Source organism: Prionailurus viverrinus, unplaced genomic scaffold, assembly GCF_022837055.1.
Source record: "Prionailurus viverrinus isolate Anna unplaced genomic scaffold, UM_Priviv_1.0 scaffold_50, whole genome shotgun sequence".
NCBI lineage: Eukaryota > Metazoa > Chordata > Mammalia > Carnivora > Felidae > Prionailurus > Prionailurus viverrinus.
This window is the reverse complement of record NW_025927613.1, coordinates 2,679,091-2,704,838: the sequence shown is the minus strand read 5'-3', so window position 1 is coordinate 2,704,838 and position 25,748 is coordinate 2,679,091. Positions and strand designations below refer to the sequence as shown.

The following is a 25,748-nucleotide window of genomic DNA, read 5'->3' as shown; positions in this document are numbered from 1 at the left end:
ACCTAGTCCTATTGCGTGTGGGTGGGGGTGAGGGCTCCTGACGGGAACCTGGGGCTCCGAAATGGAGAGTGGCCAAAGCTGAGGAGTAGTTGACATTGAAGCCCAGAGGCCTCAGTTTCTACCTTCAGAACACCCTGGACCCTGGGCCCGGCAACAACGTCTTGGTGTGCTTTTGGCCCGTCTGCTCCTTCCCGTCTGGGAACCCTTCTCCCAATCGCATGTGGACTTCACCTGCCCTATCCCCTTACTTCCTTAAGGACAATATGATGGGTACCATCCTTTCCCGGTTCGCACCCACCCCTTTCCTACCTAGGGTCTTTTTAATGTTTATTTGTTTTTGAAAGAGAGGGAGACCGAGAATCCCAAGCAGGCTCTGTGCTGTCAGCCCAGAGCCAGCTGTGGACCTCACACTCAAGAGCCAGGAGCTCATGACTTGAGCACAACCAAGAGTCACATGCTTTATTGACTAGGGAGCCACACAGTCACCCCTTACCTAGGATCTTTTATTCAGACGCAAGAGATAATGCCAGCAATGTGTATAAATACTGTGCTTTAATGAACTCCTTAAATAGAAATGTCAGTGTATAAAATACACAATTGGAAGAGACAGTGCATCTCCCATACCCACTGAGTGCCCAGAGAAAACCAAAGGGAAGAAACAAATTGGTTAAGGAAGCAGCAAGACGAGGTGAGAATGAGGTCTGTAGGCCATCGTGTTAAGACTGATGGACAGCATCTCTCACAATTTAACAGCTGGATATCCAAAGGGATAAAATTGCCCTGGAAAAAAGGTAATCATGTTCTAGAATGCTTTTGTTTCTTAATTCCTCAAACCACAAGAAACCTATCTTGAACCAAACAGGACAGGGCAAGAGTTGGAGAAGGTTAGCACCACACACTTGCAACAGAAAGGTCAGTGAGCTTGTTGAGTGCTGGAGTGTCAAAAGCTGAGACAGCAAGACCAGATAAGAAGAATCAGAAGGTTAGAACCCTCCCTCACTCTGGACCACCCTTTGCCATGCCCATAAAACAGACAGTAATTAAGGGGCACCTGGGTCGCTCAGTCGGTTAAAAAAAAAAGACAGTAATTTCAGCGGGATTGGGAGAGAATGGTATTTGGGTCTCTTTTCTTGGAATGATCCTCAGGAGATATTCTTGGTGTCCATTTCCTTAAAAGCTCCTGAAGATGGGATAGCTCATCCTGGAGGCCAGAGATTGTGGGAGCTGAGAGGCCTTTCTGGGGAGGGGGTAAAGAGAGGCAGAGAGGAATATTATTGTAGCTCTAGCTCCCTGTTTCTGAGATCTCTGTCCACTACTGGCATCATTTTTTTTTTTTTAAGTATAATTAACTACAACATCCTATTAGTTTCAGGTGCATATTCTAGTGATTTGGTATTTTTATACATTACCAAGTGATCCCCATGACAAGTCTAGTTACCATCACCGCTGGCACCTTTAATTCTCTCTTCCCCCTCCAGCTATGCCTTAGGTTCTACTTGATCTGAGCAACAACCATCTGCATCCCCACCACATACACAATCCCAACCCTATCCACTTGGAGTCCAATAGGAATGGTACTTCACTTCTCGATCTCCCCAGGCCCTTGCTTTTCCACTCCTAGAAACATTTACTTTCTCCTGAAACATCTGGTTTAGTAGTCAAGCCCATTCTCCCACTCCCAATCCCTGTCTTCCCTCCTCACCTGGACCTCAGGCCTTCCCCTCAAGTAGCAGCGTCTCCACAGCCTGATCTGGGGTCCCAGATATCCAGGCAGCAGCAACCCCGGGGGTAAAGGGCAAGCCCCCCAATGTGAGGGGAGCCCCCACTCCTGATCAGCCAGGCTTTCAGAGGAGATAGCTGCTCGAGGGAGCCAACGAGAAGAGACTGCCAGCAGGGAAGGATTGTCCCGCCAAGGACAGAGCTGATTGAGGGGAGTCAGGGCCCCTCTGGAGAAGAGCCACACAGAACTGGGGGGTCCAGGAACCATGAAGCTTGGCTAAAAGGAAAAGAGAAATCAACTGGCAACCTAGAAACTAGATGACCCCACTTTCCCCAAAATGGGTCAGGAAGGAATGTCTAACTGCCACCTACTCACACTGCATTAGTGATTGAACTACAGGCCTCCCCCTGAGAACTCTATCTTCTCTCCTCATTAGGCTTCAAACTTCAAACTAGGCCTCAGGTCTCATGAAAGTCAATTTTAGGGAAACTTGTAAAATGTGTGTAAGAGACAAAAACTAATAAAGATGAGGACAAGAAGGCTGCCCTCTGTGCTATTCTAGGATTTCTGCCTAATCAGGAATGTGAGAGTGTCAGGAACCCTGGCACTGTCATGAAGAGCAAAACGTGTGACAGCTACAGAGGAAGTGTGGGGCAGCTTTCCCTGGGGAACTCAGACATGAGTTCATGGGAACTGTGTCTTTCTACTTCTCCTTGTCTAATAGGATGAGCCTGTGAGAAAGGCAACGGAATTTAGGAAGTGTAGACATCTCACCTGCTGTCTGGGAAGCCAGGAATCTGGGCAGTGTTCTGGGTCATAGCCAGGATTATGGAATTGTAGTATCTGTTCACTGTTGTAGCGTAAATCCCAGTCCCAGACAGATAGCTGCGAGTTAACAGAATTCCCAGCAGGGGGTTGGCAGTACCCTGGGTTATAGATTTGTGTATAGGAGTTGAACTGGACAGAGAAAACAAGAAAAAGGATGGTAAAACAAACAAAATAATCCTTTTCCCAAGTCTGTATAGAAATCATGAAACGCTCACCTCTTCCTCTGGGAATCAGATGTAGGGTGAAAGTCCAGTTGTGAGAATGGGCACCAACCTCCCCCTTTCCCATCCACAGACCTCACTTTCCATAAATTAAGACTAAACTTCAGAGGGTACTTCTCAAGGAAAAGAAAAGACAAATCAAAACTGGAACTCACTGACCTGTCCACCCTGTTTTCCACGCTCCCAGGGAGTATCTCTCAGGAATGTGAGGGTGTCAGGAACCCTGGCACTGTCATGAAGAGCAAGAAGGAAAAACTCTGAGAATTCAAACTCAGCTGGAAACTGCTGGAGGAGCTGCCAGACACAATCAAGGAAGAGGAGAAACACTGGAGCCTGAGAAGGAGGAAATTAAGAGGTTAGGAGGGATTGTGGGCACCTAAAAGAGGAGGATGACAATGACGAGGGACGAGAGACACAGACAACAGGGCCACTAAGATCAGGGAATGGAAATCCGATTGAGGGTAGTAGGGAGTTGTGGTGCTTCATTCATCTAGGTCTCCCTTCAAGCTTAGCCTAATCTCAGGAACCTTCTAACCTGATTTCACCTCCAGTGGATTATACTATATACTTTTCTCATCCCCTTACATCTTTGGTAATACCTCCCCCCACTACTCTCCCAAAATGATCTCACCTCTTCACTGGCTCCAGTTACCCCAAGTCGGGTCAGGAAGGGGTGTCCAGCTGCCACCCACTCTCGCTGCACTAGTGATTGGAAGCCAAGCAGTGTTCGGGCTTCAGGGACTGAAAGCAGCTGGACGAGTGAAGAGAGGAGGCCATTGAAATCACGATCACCGCGCTCTGGGTGATAAAGAGGGAGAAGGGACAAAGAAGAGGGGCCACGAAACTAGGGCAGAAGAAAATGAGGAAAGGAAACGTGGCAAGAAGAAGAGAGAGGTACAGAGGGTTAAAGTTTTGGTAGGTAGGATTGAGAGGGCAAATAGAAGAGAAAATAAAGACCTTGAATGATTCAGTCCATAGACTCCACCTGGATTGAAATACCCAGCTTCACGTGCAGGAGGTAGAATCACAAATCTCAAACCAGCTTCTCCATTGTTCTTCCCACCCCAACCCCGGTCACCATCCACTGATGGAAGCACGAGAACAGAAGGTGAATAACCCTACTGTTAGGGACCACAAACTGTAGCAGCACTAGAGCTAGTAGTAGTACTACTACTGTGAGGCACAGGTAGCACTGAGGAATGATTTAGGTAGGGCCCATGGGTAGTTCCTAGTAACAGGATAAGGTCCTAGCACTAGAAGAGGACAAGGAAAACTTCTAGGTCTCCCTCCCAGTTAGGTGAGTAAAGGAAAAAGGAAGGAATGGAGTAGGTTAACCCAAGAAACTCACCTTGTAGTACTACAGAGCGAACCCTGGATGTCACTAGGACTGAGATGTCACTGGCCTTTCGAAGACAAGACCTAGTGGGGCAGAGGAGAGAAAGGAGAGAAGAATGATAAGCCTGGAGGAAGGGAGTGATGGGTCATGGGATGGAATAGACGCAGACTCCAAAATTCCGCCCCTTCCTCCTTCTAAGGAGCAGCAAAAAAAAAGAGTCTTCTTGAAACCAAAGAGAAGAGTTAATGGAAGGCCATTTAGGAGTTCAAGTTAACAGAAGGTTGGGGAGGGTTGAATTATAAAACATAGCTAGAACATGAGACAGTACCTGACATAATCCAACCATCGTGTTCCTTCCAGGGCTGAGAGCCATTTCTCCTCAGCTGCAGATGAATCTGAGAGAGAGTAGAGGGGTCAGAAGGACAAAGAGATTGGGAGAACTCAGGATTCATGATTCAGGATCTGCTCCTGAGGCTACTAAAATGAATCATACATAGTTGTACAACCTTGTAAATGTAATAAAATTAACCAAACACTTAAGATGGGCGAAGGGTGGGTTTTATGGTATGTAAATTATATGTCAGCCAATAAAGCTGTTACAAAAAAGAGAGAGGATACTTTGAGGTCAGGAAGACAGGAAATCTGAGTCTGTGGGAGATGAGAGTGGAATAGAAAACGAAGGATTGGGCTGCAGGGTTGGTTACTCTTCTGTAACAGGCAAAAGGGTAAAAACCAGGTTAGGGTCAGCAGACCTGGGATGGAGGTAGGGCCCAGAGGTTATCTCACCAGGCAGGCAGAGGGCCCTCAGCCTCAAGTGGGCAAGTTGGACATCTGCAAGACTAGGCAGCTCATCCCCGGTGTCCACCAGGACAACATCTGAATGCCCAGCCTGAAGCATCGACTCCACTGCTCTGGAAGGGAGGGAGTCACAACGTAAGGGAACGAATCTGCCCTGAACCTCCAACCCTTGATTCTACTCATCAAACCTTCCCTCACCTGATATCCTCCTTGTTAGGGTCGCTGGCTGTATAGAAGCCACCACAGCGGAGAAGATCACTGCCCCCAGGGTGATGCCAGGACAGACGCTTCAGATGGTGGGAGGTTAGGATCACCATGGGAGAAACTCCTAGCCCCACCCTGTCCTGCCCCCACACTGACCTCCCTCAACAATGATCCCCCCTGACCCCCCTCCCCCATAATCATCTAATCCAAAACCATCACCCTGGTGCTTATACTGACCGGTCCACGGCCCTGATGGAAGTGGCCAAAGGCTCTCCTGACTTCACTGTCCAGGGTTCGCTTAGGGACCCAGAAGTAACGGGGGAGGCTGTGAAATTGAGAGTGTGTCACAGCTTAGCTCAGTGACCTCGTTATAATGCAACCTGTCATTATCAGGAAGTTGCTTAGGAGGGCATTATTCCCAGGAACCTCAAGTTTGGAGATCTAGGTGGTAAGGGGGAAAGCTTTGTGGATGTCCTTAGAGGCTGGAATTTGTGGGAAGTCCTAGCTTTAGAGGATCTAAGAATTGTGGGAAGATTGGGAGGGCAGCAGGGGTTGGGGTGGACTTGGGGATCACCTGGTGGCTATGTCGAACCTCTCATTGACGGTGCTGACCCTCCAGCCCCTGGCCCCCTGCTTTTTCCGCTCAGCCTCCCAGTCTTCTGATGTCTCCAAGAGGGGAACAGGTGGTTTTCTGGACCCTGAACTCTGGCCTAGGACAGGAGTGAGGCACAGAAAAAAAGGAAGAGGAACCAGAGAGAGCTTCTCAGCTCTTTTGTCTACAGCCAGCCTCTGCTCTCTCAGATTCTTTACCTTTTCCCTACCCTAAAGCACCCTCACTCACCAGCCTTGCTCAGGGGTATCCCTGCATACTGTTGAACTTGACTATTCTGAGCTCTGGCTTGGACAATGGCCATGGTCACCTGTGGAAGAAAGGACATCACAGCCTTCTGGCTCAGACTGAAGAAGTGTAGAGGATGAAGTGGGGCCCATGTGTTGTTCAACTGTCTTTGCCACCAGTAGAGACACAGGACAACAGCAAAGACAGTCGCTGAGGAAGGGAGCTTCCACAGGTCATGGGGCCTGGGTTCAGGAGAACACATCCAGAATCACGGAACCACAGAATGTGAATTCTGGGAAGAATCTCAGGAACAGTCTCATCCAGCCCTCCCTGTTTTTCAAAGGAAGAAACTTGCCCACTGTCACACTCCTGATAATTGGCAACCCCAGGGCTAGAATTCAGGCCCCTTACTCTTGTGCTTTTAGCCTCTCCTTGAGGAGAGAAGCAGACAGAATGATGAGAGGGGTTGTAAAAGATAGGGCAGTAGTGGGAATACCAGGGAAAGGATCCCCAAGGCTCTGAAGAGGAGTCTTTGGGTTGAAGGTCTCTTACCTGAAAGGCTTGAGGCTCTAGTCCTCCAGCCTCAAAAGCAACTCTGAGCAGCCGGAAGTCTCGGCCATGAATGAGAATCTCCTCAGGGATAAATTTAAGTGGGGACCCTGGACGGAGGAGCTGGACTCTGGACAGGCCACTCACTGAAGTCAAGAGTTAGAAAGCAGTGTAGCCATTGGTCAGAGTCCCTCTACAAGGAAGTCTTCCGGCCCATCCCACTCCATCCCTGTTGCCCTCGGAGAATTGAGAAAGGGTGAGCCCCCAGTGAGCCCCTTCACAAACACCCCACCACCCACTTACCAGCCTCTAATCGCCCAATGTTGACCAGGGAAAAATCATATTCGCTGCTCAGGGGAGTCTCCTAGAGGAAGCACACGACTGATGCCAAAGACACCTGAAATCTTGCTCATTGTCCTACCCTGGCAACCCCCAACCTCCCAAGAGATAATCCCAACTGACCATCCCTGATACATTCAAAAGACAGCCCTTAAGCATAATTCTCCCTGTCTCACTTGTCTAAATCCTTCTAGACCCCCCAGTCCATTTCTCACTAACTGTCCTTTCCATTGCCCTGTCCATCTCACCTGACTCCGCTGCCATCCACAGGGCTGGAAGGTGACCCTCAAGTTGGTGCAGATCAAAGTTCCAGGCAATTCAGGTTCCAGCCCCTTCCTCACCCCTGGGGCCCATGCTAGGATCTGCTCCCCTACAGGGGAAGAAGGAAAGCTAGGTTATGACTATTCCCAGTGTCGCCCACACTGGTATACACCGACTCTTCTGAGACAGGAGGATCCAAAGAGGGAAGATTAAGATCCTCCCCTAACCCCACTAGAAAGAAAGCTTAGGAGGGGATCATTTGTATTCTTTTATACATAGTAGGCACTCAGATACTTATTGGATAACTAAATGAGAAAAAGAGTAACAGAGTCCAGAAAACAGGGACCATCAAGATCCATGTTCCCAGTCAGCTCTGGACAGGGAAGAGAGCCAGCCTGAGGCAGAAGCACTTTGAGTGGGTAGAAGAATACAGAGGTATCTTTGGTGAAGTTTGAAGCAAGATTTGAGTAGGATAGAATTTGGAAGAGTCTTTGCAGGTTGGAAGTATTGAAAGGGAAGCTACTACCTGGGAGGCATCCAGAGGCCACGTGACTGTCAAGCTGCCGACTCCTGGGCTCCAGCATCCCAGTCCTCTGGACACACTTTGGACCAGAGTGCTGCAAAGGGTGTAGGGTTAATCCCCAGGCCTCTCCAATTCTGGGACCTGGGATTACCTCAGCAGCCACCATTGGAGGCCTACACTCAGGCTCTCAGGGGAAACTGAGATCAGTGGCTGCCGGGGAGTTTAGGACCCAGTTGGCAGACAGTAAAGGGAGGGGCTGGTTAATGGGTAATGAGACGATGAACTTGAGACTGTGAAAAAGACAGACCAAGTTCCATCAACCGAAGTTGATATGGGACCACACCATCCTCCTCTAGATCTTTTTCCTACCCCTCTTTTATCTCCCAATCCTCCTCATTCACCCCCTCCTGCCCACGGTCCCCTTCCCTCCCAAGCCCAAGTTTCCTCTCCTTACCCCCATCTCTGGCTCCTCCTTCTGGGGGGCGATGTTGAAACTCTGGCCCCGGCCCCCCCACCACATTTCTCTGGCTCCATCCGGGGACAGAGCCGTGAAGGGTGGGAAACCTTTAGGATGCTCAAGCCCTTTGGGGAGAGGCTGAATCTTGTAGTTGAGAAGAGGTAGGTGAGGGAGAGGGGCAGGGGGACAGCACTAGGGTAAGGAGCGGTTGTGGTGCTTGGAGCTCGATTAGGGGTCTCTTGAAAGGTGTGTCCAACCCAGCCAGAGGAGGCTCCTCGGAAACTTCAGTCGACTCTGGAGAGGGCGGGAGAGATGCCCAGCCCCTTAAAGGGGAATACACACAATTTTGGAAAAGTGGAGAGAAAGTGGAGGAGCCTGGAAAAGGTGAGGAAAAACTGGGTGACTGGGGAAAAAAATGCCCAGATTCATTACCCCAGTCCCAGATCTTATGCTTTCTGTTCACGAGCATTGGAAACTATTTGAGGGGAGCAGTAATGCTGAATATTAACCTGGGATAATTTGGGCTTAATTTTTTTGTCTTCTTAAAGGGTGTGGAGAGGTGGGAGGAATGCAAAAGCAGTTCGGGCCTCTTTACTGCCTCACACCTGGCAAAAGTAGTAGGAAATTGGACCTCAGGGGAGTTTTGCCTGGGGGGGTCCAAGAAATGAGGGAGTTGAGTTAAAGCATTTTGTATATTCTTCTCCAGAGAGCATTAAACATACCTCATGTGGAGGGTGCAGTGAGAATATTGGGGAGAGAACTTGAAATCTCTCCAGGATGCAGACACAAGTACAGGTGTGTTTACATGCAAGTTCTGGGTTTGGGGCAGGCCCAAGGAAAAGATCTTACCCCCCCCCCCCCCCCCACACACACACACCAGTGGGAAACCAGAGCCCATTCTAGGTACATGACCCCTCCCTGCAACCCAGACACCAGATCTCCAAATTAATGATTCATGTTTAGAACCTTGAAAGTTGAGGGCTGAAAACCTCTATCAGTTCAACATACCCACCCACCCACCCCCCACCTTACCCCCTGTAACTAGAGAAGCAGAGATGGGTGGGGAGGACCCTAGGAGGGAAATAAAGGAACTGCAGCTGATGGTGCCTGGGTCGGAAGCAAAAATCTGCATTTAGATGTGAAAAAGACAGGAAATGAAATACAAAGTAGGGGTTAATGAGCTGCTATTTTATTGATTTCGAGTCTGTACAGAGGTAGCAGTCCTTAGGTGGGGGCCCCAGTTTTCCAAAGTGACACTCAACTCTCCTCCCCTCAGCACACACACCCTTCCGGCCTCGGCTTTAAAAGTTCCCTGTCTTGGCTGCTACTATGGAAATAGTGAGGATATTATAAGACAGGAAGTTAATTTGGAACAAAGAGGCATACACCTGCTAGGAAGGTGGCCCAGAAGCCTTATTCTAGAAGTCCTAAAAGCTACCAAGCACCCCCAACCCCACCTACTTTCCATGCGCCTCAATCTCCTGGGGGAAAAAATCCTTCCCAAGGTCTCTTGCAGTAGGAAGAGCTGTGTAACCACAATTTTTAAATCCCATTATCCACTTTCCTTCTCCCCACCACCCTGCATTCAAGAGCCTCATTCTATTCTTTAATATTTTGAGGTATAGCAGCAGCAGAGGAATCCAGTGGGAAAATATCAAGGGAATGGGAGGAGGTGGAAGGCAGAAAAAAGTGGGTGACTTGGATCAGCGCAAGGAATGCAAAGGGGCGGCAGCTGAGGGCGAAGTCCTAGGAGGACCATCTCTCGGTACCCCACACACTAGTGGAGGTTTTAGTGGATGGAAGGAAGGATGTAGAAGCAAGGGGCTGTATCAGATTTTTCCACTTTCAGAATCCTGGTCTAGCTGCAGGTTTGTGCCAAGAGAGAAAGCTGCTGGGAGGGGCAGCTGGAGGAGGGAGGTGGAGCTGAGTGACTCACAAGATGAGTCACAGATCCAGTTATAAGCGCAGAAAGAGGCCAAGGTCCTCCCCACCCCCCACCGCTCTGCACGTTACCCTCGGCCAGCGTCAGCCGGCTTCCGTTCCCCTTTTCCACCGCCCCTTACCCACGTAGCCAGGGAAGGGCGGTGGCTTGGAGAAAGTCTACGTGAGGGACTACGTCATAAGAAGTATTTCATTACTCAACTTAAGTACAGGGGCAAAACACCCTGCGATTTGCAGGCTGGGTATCCACAAAGTGAGAGGGACAAGAGTGCCTGGACAAGTCACTGAATCTGCAGTTGAAGGGCCTCGGGGGGAGAGGGAGAAGAAATTGGAAAAATCTGGGGTGCAGGTGATTCTGCAGGCCAGGAAGGGGCTTCTAATTGTCTTCTCACGTGTGTCTGGGGCACTGACTGCTTGGAGAAAGAAGAGGACACAAAGTCCAGAGTAACTGGTTTCCAAGGAACGCAGGGACAATCATCTTAGAATCTCTAATGGGAAAGATGAAATGGGACGAACCTTAGATGTGTGGTTGTTTAGAAAGGAGCAAGAATGGCAAAAGCTAGGTTCTCAGAGATCATTCAGAACCAGCTCCATTTTTCCTGCCTAGGTGTCACCTCCCAAGTGCATAATACGAAATCATGGCTGATTTTTGTTTTATTGGTCTGTGAGCTTTAGTTTCTCTTAAGAAACTGAGCCAACAGGAGAGGGCTCTGTACAGCACCGAGTTTAACACCATCCCCACTCCATGAAGAGATTGAATCTTTAAAAAAATGTTTTTATATAATGTTTTTATTTTGTTGATAGAATCCTGTATGAGGGAAAAACTTTTGATTAAATTTTTTAACTCTCAACAAAATGAGCGCAGGTTAAGGTAGGAATCTGGAGGCCTATCCTATAGTATACTTGCTGCATCAGGGCTGGGGTGGAAAACGTAGGGTGGAGGGGTAGCGCTGTCTTCAAAGGGGAAAAATAACCCTAAGTATTTCCCTTCTCCAATAAAAACCTCAGTAGACACCCCCCGTGCCCTGGGTTAAAGGAACTAAGTGCACTTATTTAAGCCTGAGAGATACCATCCCTCAGCGAGGGTTACGGGATCTGCCTCCCCCTTCACCCACGTACCCTTCCTTAACCAAGGAATTCTTGCTCATTTTGGGCCAACGTCACGGACCCCTCTCCTCCCTTCTCCTGAGCACAGTAATTGCATGGGCCTACCTCTCCCCCACCCCCTCATCTTCCCAAAATACCACAAACCAACCAGAGTCTGTTTTCATTCCCCAGGCATTATTCCTTCACCCTCCATCCCACACAACCCCCTCAAAGAATAAAGCAAAAACAGTCTACTCATCCCTATAGAAAAACATCCATGGACTCAGGGTCCCTCATCCTTAGAATGGAGAATTTTTTTTAATGCCTCAATAAATAGTTACCTTCCCAAATTAAACAAAAATAATTTATTTCTGAATAAAAAGCCATAGGGCCTAAATAAAGCCCTGTTTTACCATACTCACCCCTAGGCCACCCCCAGAATTTCCACGGTTTTTATTTGAAAAGAGGCCAAAAGGAATTGAGATTGGTTAGTTTATAAATCAAAACAAAAACAAACATGACACAAAGTTTCTGTTTTTGTTCATTTGTCCTCAGTTTTTAAAAACAAAAGTATTAACTAGAATCTAATAACAAATCAAACCCAAACACAGCAGTCCAGTGGAGAATCAAAACTTTCCTGGTTTTATTCTCTGGGAAAACCCCTCGTCTGTTTCCACTTTTATTGGTCCAGGCCAGAATCCTATGCGGTAGACGGCACCTATGGGAAAGCAGGGTGAGTGTGCAAGGTGTGAGCTGGAGCCACCTGTTGTTCGGGTGCCCTCAGGGGACAGTGTTTCACCAGGTGGTAGTCTCACCAGTGTTGTTCTAACCCCAGAGACGGAGTGAGGTGAGCAAGGCACTCACTTTGGGCACAGAATTTAAAGGGTGCCCCAAAACTCAATAAACCAACCTACTATCTTAGTGCAGTATTTTTTGAAAATCAAGACCAACGTAAAAAATCCACAGTATCAAATCCACTAAGTATCAAAATTTTAAAGATAGGATTCAACCTGCTCAATTCAGCTTATTTCCCTCACCCTAATCTCAGTCCCGTTGGATTCTGTCTTCAAGATTTTGGTATTTTATTCATTATGGATATTTTTGCATTATTTTTGAAACACTGTGTTAAAACAGTATTCGTCTTAATTACTGAGTTTTTCAATACCCCTTACATTTTGTACCCAAGGGAAGCACTCATCTCCTACTAGTCCCAGCCCTGCCCAGAAATATATACATCCCCTCCTTTAGAACCAATCTCCTTTGACCTCATTGCTTCTTTAAAACCATCCTATTTTCAAATAAAAGCCTAAGTATTAATAGCTATAGGAAATTATTAAATCAACAGACATCAGATTTAAAAAATAAGTGACCTTCAAGTTTGCTGAGGAGAGAGTAACCTTGCTAAATTGTGAGCAGTTCCAATGAAGAGGATGGTCCTGATGGGCTTTGTTACCAAGGGGTACGGTGGGATGACAACTTTCCTGATTGGGCAGAAGCAACATATGGCAATTACAGGTCTCCAACACACACATCCAGCCCTCGTCCGGTTTAGAGCAAATGTGGGGATTACAGTCCATGAGATGGGTTAGGAGTACATATCTCAAAAGAGAAATCCACGTACAGAAAAATAGCCCCAATTAACACTCTGGACACTTAAGTACACTTATTCCCCTTCTTCGTATGCACCCAGGAGTGTATACAATTGCATAGTTGATTTTTTCCCCCAGAAAAAAAAGAAAGAAAAAGGAAAATTGGCCCAGGATAGGTTCTCCAGTTTAAAGCTCTTAGAAATGGTGCTGGCCAGAGTGAAGGCTGGCCAGATTTGTGCTTTGTGCAAAATGCAAAGGGGCTTCCCCTTCTGTGTCCATAGGCCCACTCCACCCCCTGGGGAAAAGGGTTGAGTCAGGGGAAGGGGGAAAACCCAAAGAACTTATCAGCTCATTGGGAGGAATCTGTGATCTGTGGTTACAGTTCACTAAAATATATTTCTCTAACTACCTTTTTTATAAATTGCCCCTAACCCCTACCCCCGCGTTTTAACATCAATCCTATTATCAAAAATATGTCTTCTTACAAAGTATTTTTTTAATTATTTTAATAAACTAACCACAGATTAAGGTCAGCTATGGCTTAACAAAAGAAGCCGGGATGTTAAGTTCATTCTCCAAAAGTAGAGAGGAAGGAGAAAGAATCACTTAAATAGGAAAAAACAAAAACAAAAACAACCACTTTTTTAAAACGTTTTTGTTCACTGGGGTCTTTTTCTTTTCCTTAAAAACAAAAAAGTCAAAATAAGTTGCTTTCTACAGAAATGCAGCAGCAGAGGATGGTAGTGTTCTATTTAGGTTTTTGGTTTTGTTTAAAACAGTCTGGCCAGAGGTCTGTCCTGCTCCCACCCTTCCCGGGGTGCACTCAAACCTCACTGTGTGGTTATTGCTAAGTAGTTACAAAAGGATCACCTGTGCACCCCGCTGCCTGGAGAAGATTCAGCCCACACAGCTGCTCTTCTTGTCACTCCTCCCTTCCCCAGAGGGAACTTTTTTTATTTAAATAAAATTAAAGTCGTTAAAAAAAAAAAAAAATCACAATCTTAACTTAGCTGAGGCTCAGCCCTCAAAAAGGATGAGGAAAAGATAGAGGGCGATCAGCAAGACTGTTTAGAAGGAAATAAAACTCGAGAGGAAAAGGATTCCCCTTTTAAGTTCTTCCCTTTCCCATCTCAACAAACCAATTTCAACTAACCCCCTCCTAATAAGCACCTGTGAGCACACATTACTGCCTAGTCTTTCCAGATCCTTCAGGAGGAAGAATTTATCCAACCCTAATTCCTACCTTAATTCAAACCAATAGCAAATTTATCTAATTTCCCAGTTTCCCTCCACACTCCCAACTCCACCGTCATGTGCTTTTTTCCAACCTACAAGGACTTTGGTCTGTTTTTTCTTTTATTGACTGAGAACCTCCTTTGCCTGCTCCCCCCCCCCCCACTTCTGCCCACCTCCCCACTCCCACACACTAAACCTTCCCCTCTTTCCCTTAGGTCCTGGGGTGTACCCAAGCAGTTATGAGACAGAATCAGCATCTCCCCGCCCCACCCCATACTTCCTCAGTCCCATCAAGATTGGCGAAGGACCAGTGGAGCCCTCCAGGCACCGTCTGGCCCTGCCCTGCTCTTGCCAGCCTGGCAGCTCTCGAGCGCGCACCCACTTCAAAGTTTCCAGCCAGGCTCCCACCAACGTTACTGCATTTGCCCCATTTGCATGGGGGCTGGGTCTTGATGAGCCAATTAGTGGAGCTTAACTCTCTTTGTTTAGCCCCCTTGCCCTCCAAGGTTCCCCCGCTCAGAACCTGTGCACCAGCAGCTCCCCACCGGGTTCCCGCTCCCTCCTCCTCAGTTCTTCCCTGTAACAGCAGGAGCAGAAGTTGTTTGTCTCCGGGTGTCCATAGAAGCTGCAGTTCGGTTGTTTGCATTTGGTCTGGGCCAGAGGAAGCCCTCCAGCCCATCCATCTGGCTCAGGGGGCTCTCTGTAGCCGTTGCTATAGGAATCAGCCACGCGGAAGGGGAGTGGTAACAACGCACCCCTGTGACCGCCATCCTTGGAGTGACTGCCTGGCTCCAGAGAAGGGATGCAGTCCTGATGGGGGTAGGGTCGCCCTGGAGGGCACTGTCTGGGGAAGGTGGCATATGGTGGTAGGCCTCCCCCACAAGGACCCCCTGCCAGCTGCCGCCGGGGCTCCTGGCAGTGGACCCCAGCCCCTGTAGACCGAGGGACAGTAAAGCCCCCGGGGTAGCCAGAAGAGAATGCCATCGCCTTGGACTCTGCTGGAGGGGCAGTCAGCAACTCCTCCCCACCATCTGGCTCTGGCTTTTTGGCTGGAGGAGGCCCGCCGCCTAGCCCTCCATTCAGGAGCTTCCTCTCTGCTTCTTTCTGCTTCTGCTCTGCCAGGAATCGCTCTTCGGCATCAGAAAGGTAGCGCTGGATCATTTCCTCCTGATACTGATGACGGTGACCCATCTTCAGGGTTCCAACAAAAATAAACTTCCCCTCCCCTTGCATTGCAATCCTCATGATGCTCAGGCTTTGCATCACCTCCTGGCTATACTTGCTCCCTCCGTTACCGACAGACTCCGCCGTGGGCTTCTCAGACACAGGCCCGTCCCCAGCTGCCTCCTCCTTGCCCGCCTTCCAGCTCTTCAGGGAGTTCTTCTTCTTCTTCTCCAGTGTCTCAGTGCCGCTGCTTACCCCCGCCCCTGCTCCCATCCCTCCCGGCTTAGAACCCTTGCTGTGCATCAGGCCGCCCATGTTCTTCTTGAGCTTGCTGCCCAAGGTTTTGCCAAAGCTGCCCAGTTTGTTAGCCACGGAGTCTGCTCTCTTCTTGTCTTTCTCTCGACCTCGTTTTGCCTTCTCTTTCCGCTTGCTGCCCTCATTGCTCGTGGAACTGCTGCCGACGGACTCTTTGTCTGATTCCCCAGACTCAGGAGTGGACCGGGGCTCATCTCCAGCTGAGGCTGTGGGGGACTCAGGTTGGGCCAGAGGAGCCTGAGGGGAAATTAGAGCAGTGTTATGTTTGTCCCATTGGTCTGGTTGAGGGAAGTCCCCGGGGACCCCTAGCTCATACCTCTGGCTCATGGGGCTCGCTGCAGCGTTGCTACAGGCATTAGCCAAGTGGAAAAGGGCTGCTAACCCCCCTACAAACCCCATCCCTGGAGAGCCTGCCTACTTTCAGAGAAGGACTGCTGTCATGGCAGGCAAGGGGTTACCTAGGAGGGCACTGTCCTTTCTCAGCTCCAGTCAGCTCTCCCATGGAGCAGGGAGCGTTGTGTCTACTAGCTAACTTTTACCTCGCCCCCACAATTTGACTCCCTCCTGTAATAAGGAGATGTCAAAGTGAAGCCTGAGGCTCTTCTGCAGCAATGAGCAACTAACACAATACACGGCCTCTGGGTAAGAAGGAAGAATATCCATAGACACTAGAGTGTGTCCTTTGTTATAAATTTCTCTATACCAGATTCTGCCCAGAGGTAATCTCAACGAAGTCTTGACTAACCATAGCCAGGTCTGACCATTCTGCATCCCCCCAACTTTTAGACATTCAGCACTGGAGTCCGTCAGTTTGCCTTTGCTCCTGTGTTCCTGCTCTATGCATAATGATGACAGCCTCCGAACCTCCTGGATCGAGATCTCTTAAGCTATTCTGTCTCCTCTTGTACCCACCACCAAAGAGGTCTATATTTACAAGGCTTGGGACAAAGTAATGACCATCTCAAGTTCACCAAAGTGTCTAGGAAACTTTTCTTGAAGAATGTGTTTTAGTATCACAAAGTAGAGCTTGGCTGGAGAGGAGCTATGGAAAACAGAGGGCACTAACAGATAGAAAGGCAGGAAAAAGTGTCTTTTGGAACTTACCCAGTTATTCCTAACCTTGAATTACAAGCTACCATTCAGAAGGGATTCAGAAGAGACCACCACCAGGTCTCCTTGGCTTCCCTTCATTGCAAATGAGGGCGCAGAAGTCCTCACCTGTGCATCAGAGGACACTGGGATCCACTTCACATTCATGTAGCCATGCAGCAGGTGCAATTTGACCTCTAGGGACAGGATTACACTGTGAGGAGGAGAAAAAGAATTAAAAACATACTGTGACCTTTAAAAGGCAAAGCAGTATGAGCCAGCTGGGAGATAGGATGGGAGAGGGCTACAAGGCTTGGGACTCTGATGAGGTTGGGTTTGAATTCTAGGTCCACCAATTAGTGTTTCTATGGCCCGGAGGCAAGCCACTTCACCCTCCCTAAAACTCAGTTGGGGTTGATAATGGGTGTAGATAACATCTACCCTGTAGGGTTGTTATGAAGATTAAAACAGTATTTGGAAAGGACCCAGGATAATGTCTGGAATACAGGAAATACTAAACAGTAGCCATTATTACTGCTGCTAGTATAAATATTAAGAGGGAGTTTTTTTTTTTTTTTTTAATTTTTTTTTTCAACGTTTATTTATTTTTGGGACAGAGAGAGACAGAGCATGAATGAGGGAGGGGCAGAGAGAGAGGGAGACACAGAATCGGAAACAGGTTCCAGGCTCTGAGCCATCAGCCCAGAGCCCGACGCGGGGCTCGAACCCGCGGACCGCGAGATCGTGACCTGGCTGAAGTCGGGACGCTTAACCGACTGCGCCACCCAGGCGCCCCAAGAGGGAGTTTTTGATAGGTAGGTGAGAACATACTTTAAAAGCCATAAACTCTGAATTTTTAAATCAAACCCTCTCAATTAGATCCCCAGGGTCAGGGAACCCAAAGAAGGAAACACTGTGTCAGAGGGAAGGGCAGAACTTTTATATTCATACACTGTTCCCTGAAGCTGTGGAGGGCTCAGGTAGAAGACTAAACCCACTGGAGGGCTTGGGGGAGGGTGACAGGCAGGGAGAACAAATCTTTCTGGCTATTTAAATTCCAGAAAGGCAACAATCCAGAGCAAACCACTTTGGCCAATTATTTAAAAACCCCTCTCATGGGGCACCTGGCTAGCTCAGTCAGTACAGCCTGCGACTCTTTTAAGTTTGAGCCCTGTGTTAAGTGTAGAGATCACTTAAAGGGTAAAATCTTTAGGGGCGTCTGGGTGGCTGAGTCAGCTGAGTGTCCAACTCTTGATTTCAGCTCAGGTCATGATCTCATGGTTCATGGGTTTGGGCCCCAAGTTAGCCTCTGCACTGGCAGTGAGGAGGCTGCTTGGGTTTCTCTCTCTACCTCTCTCTGCCCCTCTCCCATTCACTCATTCACTCACTCACTCACTCTCATAAATAAATAAATAATCAATCTTTAAAATTTTTTTTAGGGGCGCCTGGGTGGCGCAGTCGGTTAAGCGTCCGACTTCAGCCAGGTCACGATCTCGCGGTCCATGAGTTCGAGCCCCGCATCAGGCTCAGGGCTGATGGCTCAGAGCCTGGAGTCTGTTTCTGATCCTGTGTCTCCCTCTCTCTCTGCCCCTCCCCCGTTCATGCTCTGCCTCTCTCTGTCCCAAAAATAAATAAACGTTGAAAAAAAAAAATTTATAAAATTTTTTTTAAAAATAGGGGTGCCTGGGTGGCTAAGTCGGTTAAGCATCTGACTCTTGATTTCAGCTCAGGTCATGATCTCATGGTTCATGAGATCAAGCCCCACATCCAGCTCTTCGTGGCATAGGGCCCGCTTGTAATTCTCTCTCCCTCTCTCTCTTGCCCCTCCCACACTCAGGCGCAGGCATGCTCTCTCTCTCTCTCTCTCTCTCAAAATAAATAACCTAAATTTTTTTTTAAATAAATAAACACCCTCTCACTTGGGCTAAGAAAAAAGTGTGATTTGATTTTTTTTTTTTTAATGTTTATTTTTGAGAGAGAGAGTGCGATCGGGGGAGGAGCAGAGAGAGGGAGACACAGAATCCGGAGCAGGCTCCAGGCTCTGAGCTGTCAGCACAGATCCCGATGCGGTGCTGGAATTCAAAAACCGCGAGATCATGATCATGAACCGCGAGACGCTTAACCGACTGAGCTGTCCAGGTGCCCCATGATTTGATAATCTTGATTTTCTGATCACTGTTTGGGAGACTGTGGGGTGTAACAGCAGAACACCCTTCATAGTATAAGGAAAGACCAAGTTGAGATCCCAGATTCCCATCTCTTTCGTGGGAAGACAAGGCAAGCTGCATGTTGCAAGATTCCTGGTGCCCAACACGTCCCCCACTTTTCCATCTTCCCCAAAACACTGGAGTCAAGATGTAACTGTCTTCCCTGTGGGCTGAGGAGAAATTCCCAGGGAAATGGACGCTTTTTGTGGAAGAGACTGCAGCCACCTAGCAGGTGGGCCTGCCTCACCTGGCCAATCGGACGTTGTCACTGTCATCTCTGCCCCACTCCCAGCCCTTTCCAGGGTCCACAGCAAAGTGCAAGGGCAGCAGCTTATGCTCCGAATCCGTGAGTGGGATCACAGCTGGGGAGGAAGAAACATGTCATCAAGGAGTCTTCTTGAGGAGAGAGGAAGGCAACTGAACACAAACGAACTTCATTAAAAAGGAGGCTGAATTGTATCACAGGTCTCTAATGAGCTCGCTTCTCAGGTTTCACAAGTGAAATCCCCAGGCATTAAAAATGAACAGACTGGTTTCCCCTTACGAGCCAGCACACAATTTAGGCCACTAATCTCCATGACTCCCCAGCAGTCAGTCAAGGAACACTCACGATGTTCTTGCCAGTTAATGTGGGTTCGAGGAATAAGGCAAATACAGCAAAGCATCACTGGGAAGGTTCTGTGTCCTTAATACATTCACTCTTTACTCCAGAATGGGGAGCAGTAAATACAGGCAGGTTACTGTGTTCTCCCCAAAGCTGTTCTTAAAAACAGTATTTATTTTTAATTTAAAAACCCCAGTTTATCTTTAGCTTAGTAAAACCGTATCAATGTGCGTGGTCTGGGTTTGCGTGTCACTTAATTCGTTCCTGCTACATTCTCTCCCATTTCAGTTTCTCCAAGTGAGAAGAAAGCACCAAGAGACACCACAGACACCAGCACTGCATTCAGCACCTTGTTCCTTGGCGGTCTCCTTCTGCTCCATGGACACAAGTGCAGAAAAGTGGGCCTGATCATAGGCGAGCACCAGAGGGGAGCGGTGACACTGGCTGGCTGGGACCTCCAAAGGCAGATAGATTCCCCCAAAGGGAATAGGGGCAAATGCTGCAGCAAACCACAAAGATTGTTATTCAGGATGTGTTTCTGCCTACAGGGTAATCCCCACACCCACTCTACCAAGTGAGTTCCCCCCTTTCATTAATTCTAACCCCTTGTTCATCATTCTTTCCTAAGAAGCCTCATCAATTAATCCCAACCACTGTGCTCTTAATCTCTTGAGAGTTTTGTACTGTTCTCATGTATACCTTGCTTCTCCCCAGGGGTCTATGTAGCCCCTTCCTTCCCTCCTCCCAGTGCTCAGCCAAGGCTCTGCAAACAGAAGGTGCTCAGGGCATGAGGACTGACTCACCTTCCCCACCAGAGTCCCTCAGCATGGTGTCGGCCACAACAACTATGGGCCTCCTAAGTACATGGGCAAGGACAAAGACGTGGAATTCTTCTAGGCTCTCATACACGGGCTCCTCTGAGCTCTCCACCCTAGAGTTACAGGAGAGGAGATTGTGGAGGGGAAGGGGAAGAAAACACAACAAGACGCCCTTGAAGATCAGTTGTGCAAAGACAAAAAAGAGGAATGTCCTTTCCTGGTTTTCTCATCTTAAGGCTGCCACGGACATACCTGACTATGTTATGCTACCATGGCTATTTCTAATCCCATTTCACAGATGGGGAAATCCAAGAAAAGAGATCTGAAGGCCCTAAAGTTAAAGTTGTATTAGGAATCTGGAGGTAATCCCTCTGCTAAAACCAATCTTGTTCAACAGCCTTCCCCAATTCGCTTTACGCTATAGCTCAGTACACAGCTGTGTAGTTCCGCTTTACCCACTACAACCACCCACATACCATATGCATCATGTTCTACACAAACAAAAGAAACAAAAATTCCTCTTCCAAGGTCCATTCCGTAAAGAACAGTATCTCACTTCACCATCTACTAGTAGCCTAATCAGAAATCTGGGAAATATTTACCCTTTAATCTTCAGTTAATCACCTGGCTTGACCAATTCCATCTCTTCCGTGTCTCTTGTATCTACCTCCTCTGGCCTGTCTGCAGTCCACTGCTGAGTCACACCCATGGCCCTCTCTCCTGGATTCCCACAACTGTACCCAGTCTCACTGCCCTCCACTTCTCCACCCACTCTGCTGGCAGTATGTTCAAATACACGACTTTGGCTCCTGTCACTCGCATGCGCACAATACAGTAGCTTCCTGCCCCCTGAAGCAATGTTATTCAACACTGGGTGCTTCGGACAGATGCAGATTTCTGGGCCTGAGCTCAGTCCAACTCAACTGGACTTCCTTAGAGTGAAGGTCCCCAAATCTGCATTAAAAAATTTTTTTTAACGTTTATTTATTATTGAGAGACAGAGAGAGACACAGCATGAGCAGAGGAGGGGCAGAGGGAGGGGAAGACACAGAATCTGAAGCAGGTTCCAGGCTCTGAGCTGTCAGCACAGAGCCCGACGCAGGGCTCGAACCCACAAACCGTGAGATCATGACCTGAGCCAAAGTTGGATGATTAACCGACTGAGTCACCCACCCAGGCGCCCCTCCCAAATCTACATTTTAACAAGTCTCCCAGATTATTCTTATGCACAATAAAGTTTGGCTAGGTTATCATTTTTAACTTTGTGTTTCAGAAAATTTCAAAATTTTAAACATTCACAACTAGAAAGAATATTACACCTAGACTTTCATGTGTCCATCACCCAGCTTCAACAATTATAAAACACATGGTCAAGGTTGTGTTCACCTAGACCTTGATCTATTTCCCTGTTAACTCCCACCCACACCCCCACCCCACCAGATTATTTTGAATCAAATCCTAGACATATCATTTCATCCATAAAATTTCCAGTTTCTATCTCTAAAAAAAAAAGACATTTAAAAACCACATAACCATAAATATCACATTTCAAAATTTTAACAATAATCAAACATGTAGACATTGTTTACATTTCCCCAACTGTCATAAATGTCCATAGGTTCCCACTAGTTGATTTGTCTAAGTGTCTTTAAACTTAGGTTCCCTTTCCCTTTCTATTTTCCTTGCAATGTATTTATTGAGGAAAGAGAGTTGTCTGTCCTGAAGTTTCTCAACATCTGGATAGGATATGGTTTTAATTCCTTAACATGGCACAACAGAAACCTCAGCATAGCACACGAAACTGTGGTTACCCAGCCTAGTCTATCACTCTATACTACATACTCTGTATTCTGGCAACGCCAAACTGCTTGTAGTTCCTAGAACATACCATGCTGTTACACCCTTCTTTGTCCTTGCAATGGCCCCTCTCTTTCCTTCTAACAATCCTCTTAGCCTCAAGTTCTTTGGACACTGAGGACTCAGTAAAGATTATTTTCTACTCCCCCACTTAGCCATACTTACCCACCACAGTTGGCTCCGTTGGTACCTAGATGCATGCGGGGTTCACTCGAGGCAAGCTTGATCAGCTCATTCCATTCCTTCTGCCACTCATCCTCTGTGTAAACCAGCCCTGACTGTGTGAAAGACAGGCAGGAGAGATGAAGCAATTAGAGGCTAGGTTCTCAAGGCAGTAGCTGTTCAACTCACACTGTCCCACTGCCTATTCTCTTGGCCTTGTACTACAAAGTCACAACTCTTCTCCCTTTCCTAGTCAAGATCCACAGAAGTTTCGGCTCTCTCTCACACTTCTTCTTCTTCCACTCTTTTCCAGCCCATTGTGGTCTAGCTTCTGTTTCTTTCCTCAGCCTACACCCCTTACCCCATTTACATGACTTCACCTAACCAACTCTGGCAAAGGATAATGACCTTCTAATTCCCAAATTCAGTGGATTCTTTGGTTCTCATCTTTCTCAGCCTTCACACAGATTTCAACTCCTTGTTAAACTTCCTTTTCCTTTAGCTTCCACAATACTACTTTCTCCTGTCTCTCTCAACTCTGTCCACCCTAGCACTATTGGTGTTGTGTCAACAATATCAGCAGCCTTGCTCCCTTCTGGGTGATTTCTTCTACTGCCATAATCTCATCTACTGCCATCTATATGCTCAGGACTCTAAAATGTCCCCTCCAGTCCAGACTTCGTCTTAATTTCTATATTCATATCCAGCTGCCTACTGAAGATGGCTACCTGCCCATGACTATCTCAAACTCTATGGAGTCAAAACTGAACTCCTACCTCTTCCAACACCACACTCTTCCTCCTGTATTCCTGCCTTAGTGAAGAGCACAGAGTAACAGCCAAACACCCAAGCTAGAAACCAGGGAGGGTACCAAAGACTCCCCTCCTTGTACCCACTCCACACCTGGATTCCTTAGTCAACAATTATAAAGCATGAACTACTGTGATGCACCCTTAAATGTTATCACTACTCTAGTCTGCATTCTTCTCATCCACCTCCTACAATGCTAACAGGAAGATTTTTCCAAAATTAAAATCTGATGTTTGCGTCCTGTCACAAATTCTTTTCAGAACCATCGTTACCTACGAGATATAGCTCAAACTCCATAAGCATAGCATACAAAGTCCACTTCCTGGCCCCTACCCACCTCTCGAAGGCATCATTTAATTATCTGTAATTCCTTGAATGCACTGTGTTACTTTGTGCTTGAGCCTTCGTCTCGCTTGTTCCTTCTGTCTGGAGCAGCCTACTCCCTGCCACCTGGTGAACAGTTTCTCCACTGTCAGGACAGAATTCAAGTATTTTCTTCTCTGTAGCCTTTCCTAAATCTCCCGGGTAGATCCACTCCTGCCTTTGTGGTCTCCCTCCACAACTGCTATATAGACTTCATCACAGAAACCATAACCTGTTACCTTGGTGCAATTATGTATTTACATGTCGGTCTCCTACTACTACTCTTACGGGCCAGGAGCACATTTTAGGCAACATGCTAGTGCCTATGAATGTGATCAGTAATCGAGAAATGCATGCTGAATGAAACTATAATTTTTAGCAAAGGAATGGGAGAAGTGATACAAATAATTTAAAAATATCATTTGGCTTTAGAGTATACATGATAATTTGGGAGATGAGTCTGTGTTGTTAATTGTATTTGGCTTACGCTAATATTTACATGAGTTTATACTGCTTAAACACACATTGACAGAGTAGAAAGAATCACACTGGAAACATGAAGGGCATGAGGAACAAATTTTAGAATTAAAGAGCTGTTATAAGCACATTTAATCTTAATAACAAAAAAGTGACAAAGCTATTTTCTGTTTGTAAAATTCTGTAACAAAGTTTTCTATTAAAAATAAAAAGAACAATGCACAGGCAATATATACTGGGTGCTCTGGTCACTCTCCGTCTTCCTCTCACCTATTTCAGCTTCCTGTTTTTATACACACAGCCACTAGATGGTGTACCCTTCTAGCCTGAGAATGTACTTACTGGTTTGTTTGATTTTTTTCTTTTTTTAAGTCTATTTATTTAAACAATCTCTACACTCGACGTGGGGCTAAACTCACAGCCCGGAGATCAAGAGCCACATGTTCTACTGACTGAGCCAGTCAGGCACCCCATCCTCACTGAATTGGTTGACACCAATTTCAACACAAAACAAGAAGCCCTGAGAAATCAAAACCAATTTAGTTTGTGTGGTATTTGGTCCTGATTACCCCCCAGTCCCTCACACCTCCCTCCATTCCCACGTCCAAGATGCTGTATAATACTTTAAATGTCTCAACTAAAACACTTTTCTAGGCCACATTTTCAGTATCGAACTTTTACTTAATAGCTAAATGCTCTAGTCTGGCCTTTTCTGGACTCTGGAGTAGGCAAATGTAAGGTTCGGGTATGGAGTGAAGTCAGTGGTGAAGAAGGCCAACTCGAGACCGGTTCTGGCTCAGGCCAAAGGAGCTCTCTACGAGGTCCGTGTCAGCTAACCAGGGAGCGTGGGATTCGGTGGTAGTGAAGAGGGCCGTCCACTTGGCCTCGCCCCTTCTATTTCCCCTCAGGAATCCTCTGGGGAAGACTGGGTGATCAAAGACAGCACTCTGATCTTAATACTATCCTAATTTTAACGACGGTTCTTTGTTTTTAAGAAAGAAACATGACACATTCTACCTACATATTTTAATCTTCAGGACATAAAATTCTAATAACTAAAAAACAAAACAAAACAAAACCTCTTATTTCTATACAATGGCCAGTTATGACACAGCAATAAAAGGTGACAAGAAAGAAGATGGAAAGAAAAAGGAAAGTTTCTGAAAAGACAATCCCATATTTAGGCCAGAGCACCCAGCCATAAAAATGGCAAAAAAAAAAAAAAAAAAAAGAAAAAAAGAAAAAAAAAAAGACACACAAGAGCATGAGATAAACACAGAAGACAGAGAAAACCAGAGGAAAAGGAAAGAGGGAGACCTGTTATCTTTATGGAAATGTACAGAATCATTATTATATTAAAGTGAGGGGTCGACAAACTCTTTCATTGTTCTGTCATAACTGCCGGTCAATCTTTTAGGCTTTGCGAGCCATATGCAACTACTCTATTCTGCTGCTGTTCTAGTCTACATGAGGAAAGCACTTAACATAAACAAACACACATAAATGAATGGGCAGGGCTGTGTTCCAATAAATTTTTCTTCTTCTTTTTTTTGTTTTATAAAACTGTAGGTGGGATTTGTCCCATAGGCCATAGTTTGCCCAACCCGTTATGGGGATGGAAAGTACACAGAAAATACAAACAGTCCATTGTTACTTTCTTATACAAAAGCAGTCTCAACATCTGCTGAACCCCTGAAAAGTACAATTAAAACTCAATTTAACAGGCATGTTTTTAAGATTTTCAAACAGAGTACATGAAAAGCAAATAGTACATACAGCCAACAACATTTTTAAGCATTTACATTTTTATAAGGATTGAAAACATAGAAGTCCTTAAAAATTGGTCTAGCCTTATTAGAGGCCAAAAAACCCAAAACAATACAAAAATCCTGTGGACTTGTCATTATCTTATTTTGCAAAAGACTGCTACTGAAGGCTTCCTGAGCACCTACCTGA

The 25,748-nt window shown here is 46.8% G+C and overlaps 2 protein-coding genes across 8 annotated transcripts in view; both read right to left on the bottom strand.

Moving 5' to 3' along the window:
- Window positions 1–533: 533 nt before the first annotated feature.
- MTMR11 (myotubularin related protein 11) lies at window positions 534–25,457 on the bottom strand. 6 transcript variants are annotated; one of them, XM_047847815.1, is made up of 18 exons: window positions 25,447–25,457; window positions 8,072–8,348; window positions 7,621–7,711; window positions 7,082–7,203; window positions 6,798–6,858; window positions 6,498–6,640; window positions 5,949–6,027; window positions 5,682–5,817; window positions 5,345–5,432; window positions 5,102–5,190; window positions 4,892–5,016; window positions 4,434–4,500; window positions 4,118–4,188; window positions 3,401–3,567; window positions 2,929–3,102; window positions 2,495–2,677; window positions 1,703–1,996; window positions 534–1,237 (listed from the first exon to the last, which is right to left on the bottom strand). In XM_047847815.1, the coding sequence occupies exons 2-18, from the start codon at window positions 8,135–8,137 to the stop codon at window positions 1,091–1,093; spliced, it is 2,103 nt and encodes a 700-aa protein (XP_047703771.1). In that variant the 5' UTR covers window positions 8,138–8,348; window positions 25,447–25,457; the 3' UTR covers window positions 534–1,090. The 6 variants fall into 6 exon arrangements, with proteins under 6 accessions (XP_047703771.1, XP_047703773.1, XP_047703772.1 ...); XM_047847817.1 differs by having other exon boundaries at window positions 534–1,233; XM_047847816.1 differs by having other exon boundaries at window positions 5,700–5,817.
- Window positions 14,115–25,748, bottom strand: part of OTUD7B (OTU deubiquitinase 7B) — a 52,111-nt gene continuing 40,477 nt past the window's right edge. For both annotated transcript variants that reach the window (XM_047847810.1, XM_047847811.1), the window contains exons 7-12: window positions 22,146–22,258; window positions 20,109–20,236; window positions 19,655–19,804; window positions 18,949–19,063; window positions 16,624–16,708; window positions 14,115–15,642 (exon numbers count right to left, since the gene is read on the bottom strand). In XM_047847810.1, the coding sequence (XP_047703766.1) occupies window positions 14,443–15,642; window positions 16,624–16,708; window positions 18,949–19,063; window positions 19,655–19,804; window positions 20,109–20,236; window positions 22,146–22,258 (1,791 nt within the window). In that variant the 3' untranslated portion in view covers window positions 14,115–14,442. The remainder of the gene's footprint in view (window positions 15,643–16,623; window positions 16,709–18,948; window positions 19,064–19,654; window positions 19,805–20,108; window positions 20,237–22,145; window positions 22,259–25,748) is intronic.

Bases quoted from the DNA above. Each gene is read 5' to 3' on its own strand.
- MTMR11 (XM_047847812.1), bottom strand. From the start codon at position 7,783: ATGGTGGCTGCTGAGGTAATCCCAGGTCCCAGAATTGGAGAGGCCTGG. The intron at 5,017-5,101 runs GTGAGGGAAGGT...CCTCCCTTCCAG, and splicing joins CCTAACAAGGAGGATATCAG to AGCAGTGGAGTCGATGCTTC. The intron at 3,568-4,117 runs GTGAGTTTCTTG...TTTATCACCCAG, and splicing joins TCGCTCTGTAGTACTACAAG to AGCGCGGTGATCGTGATTTC.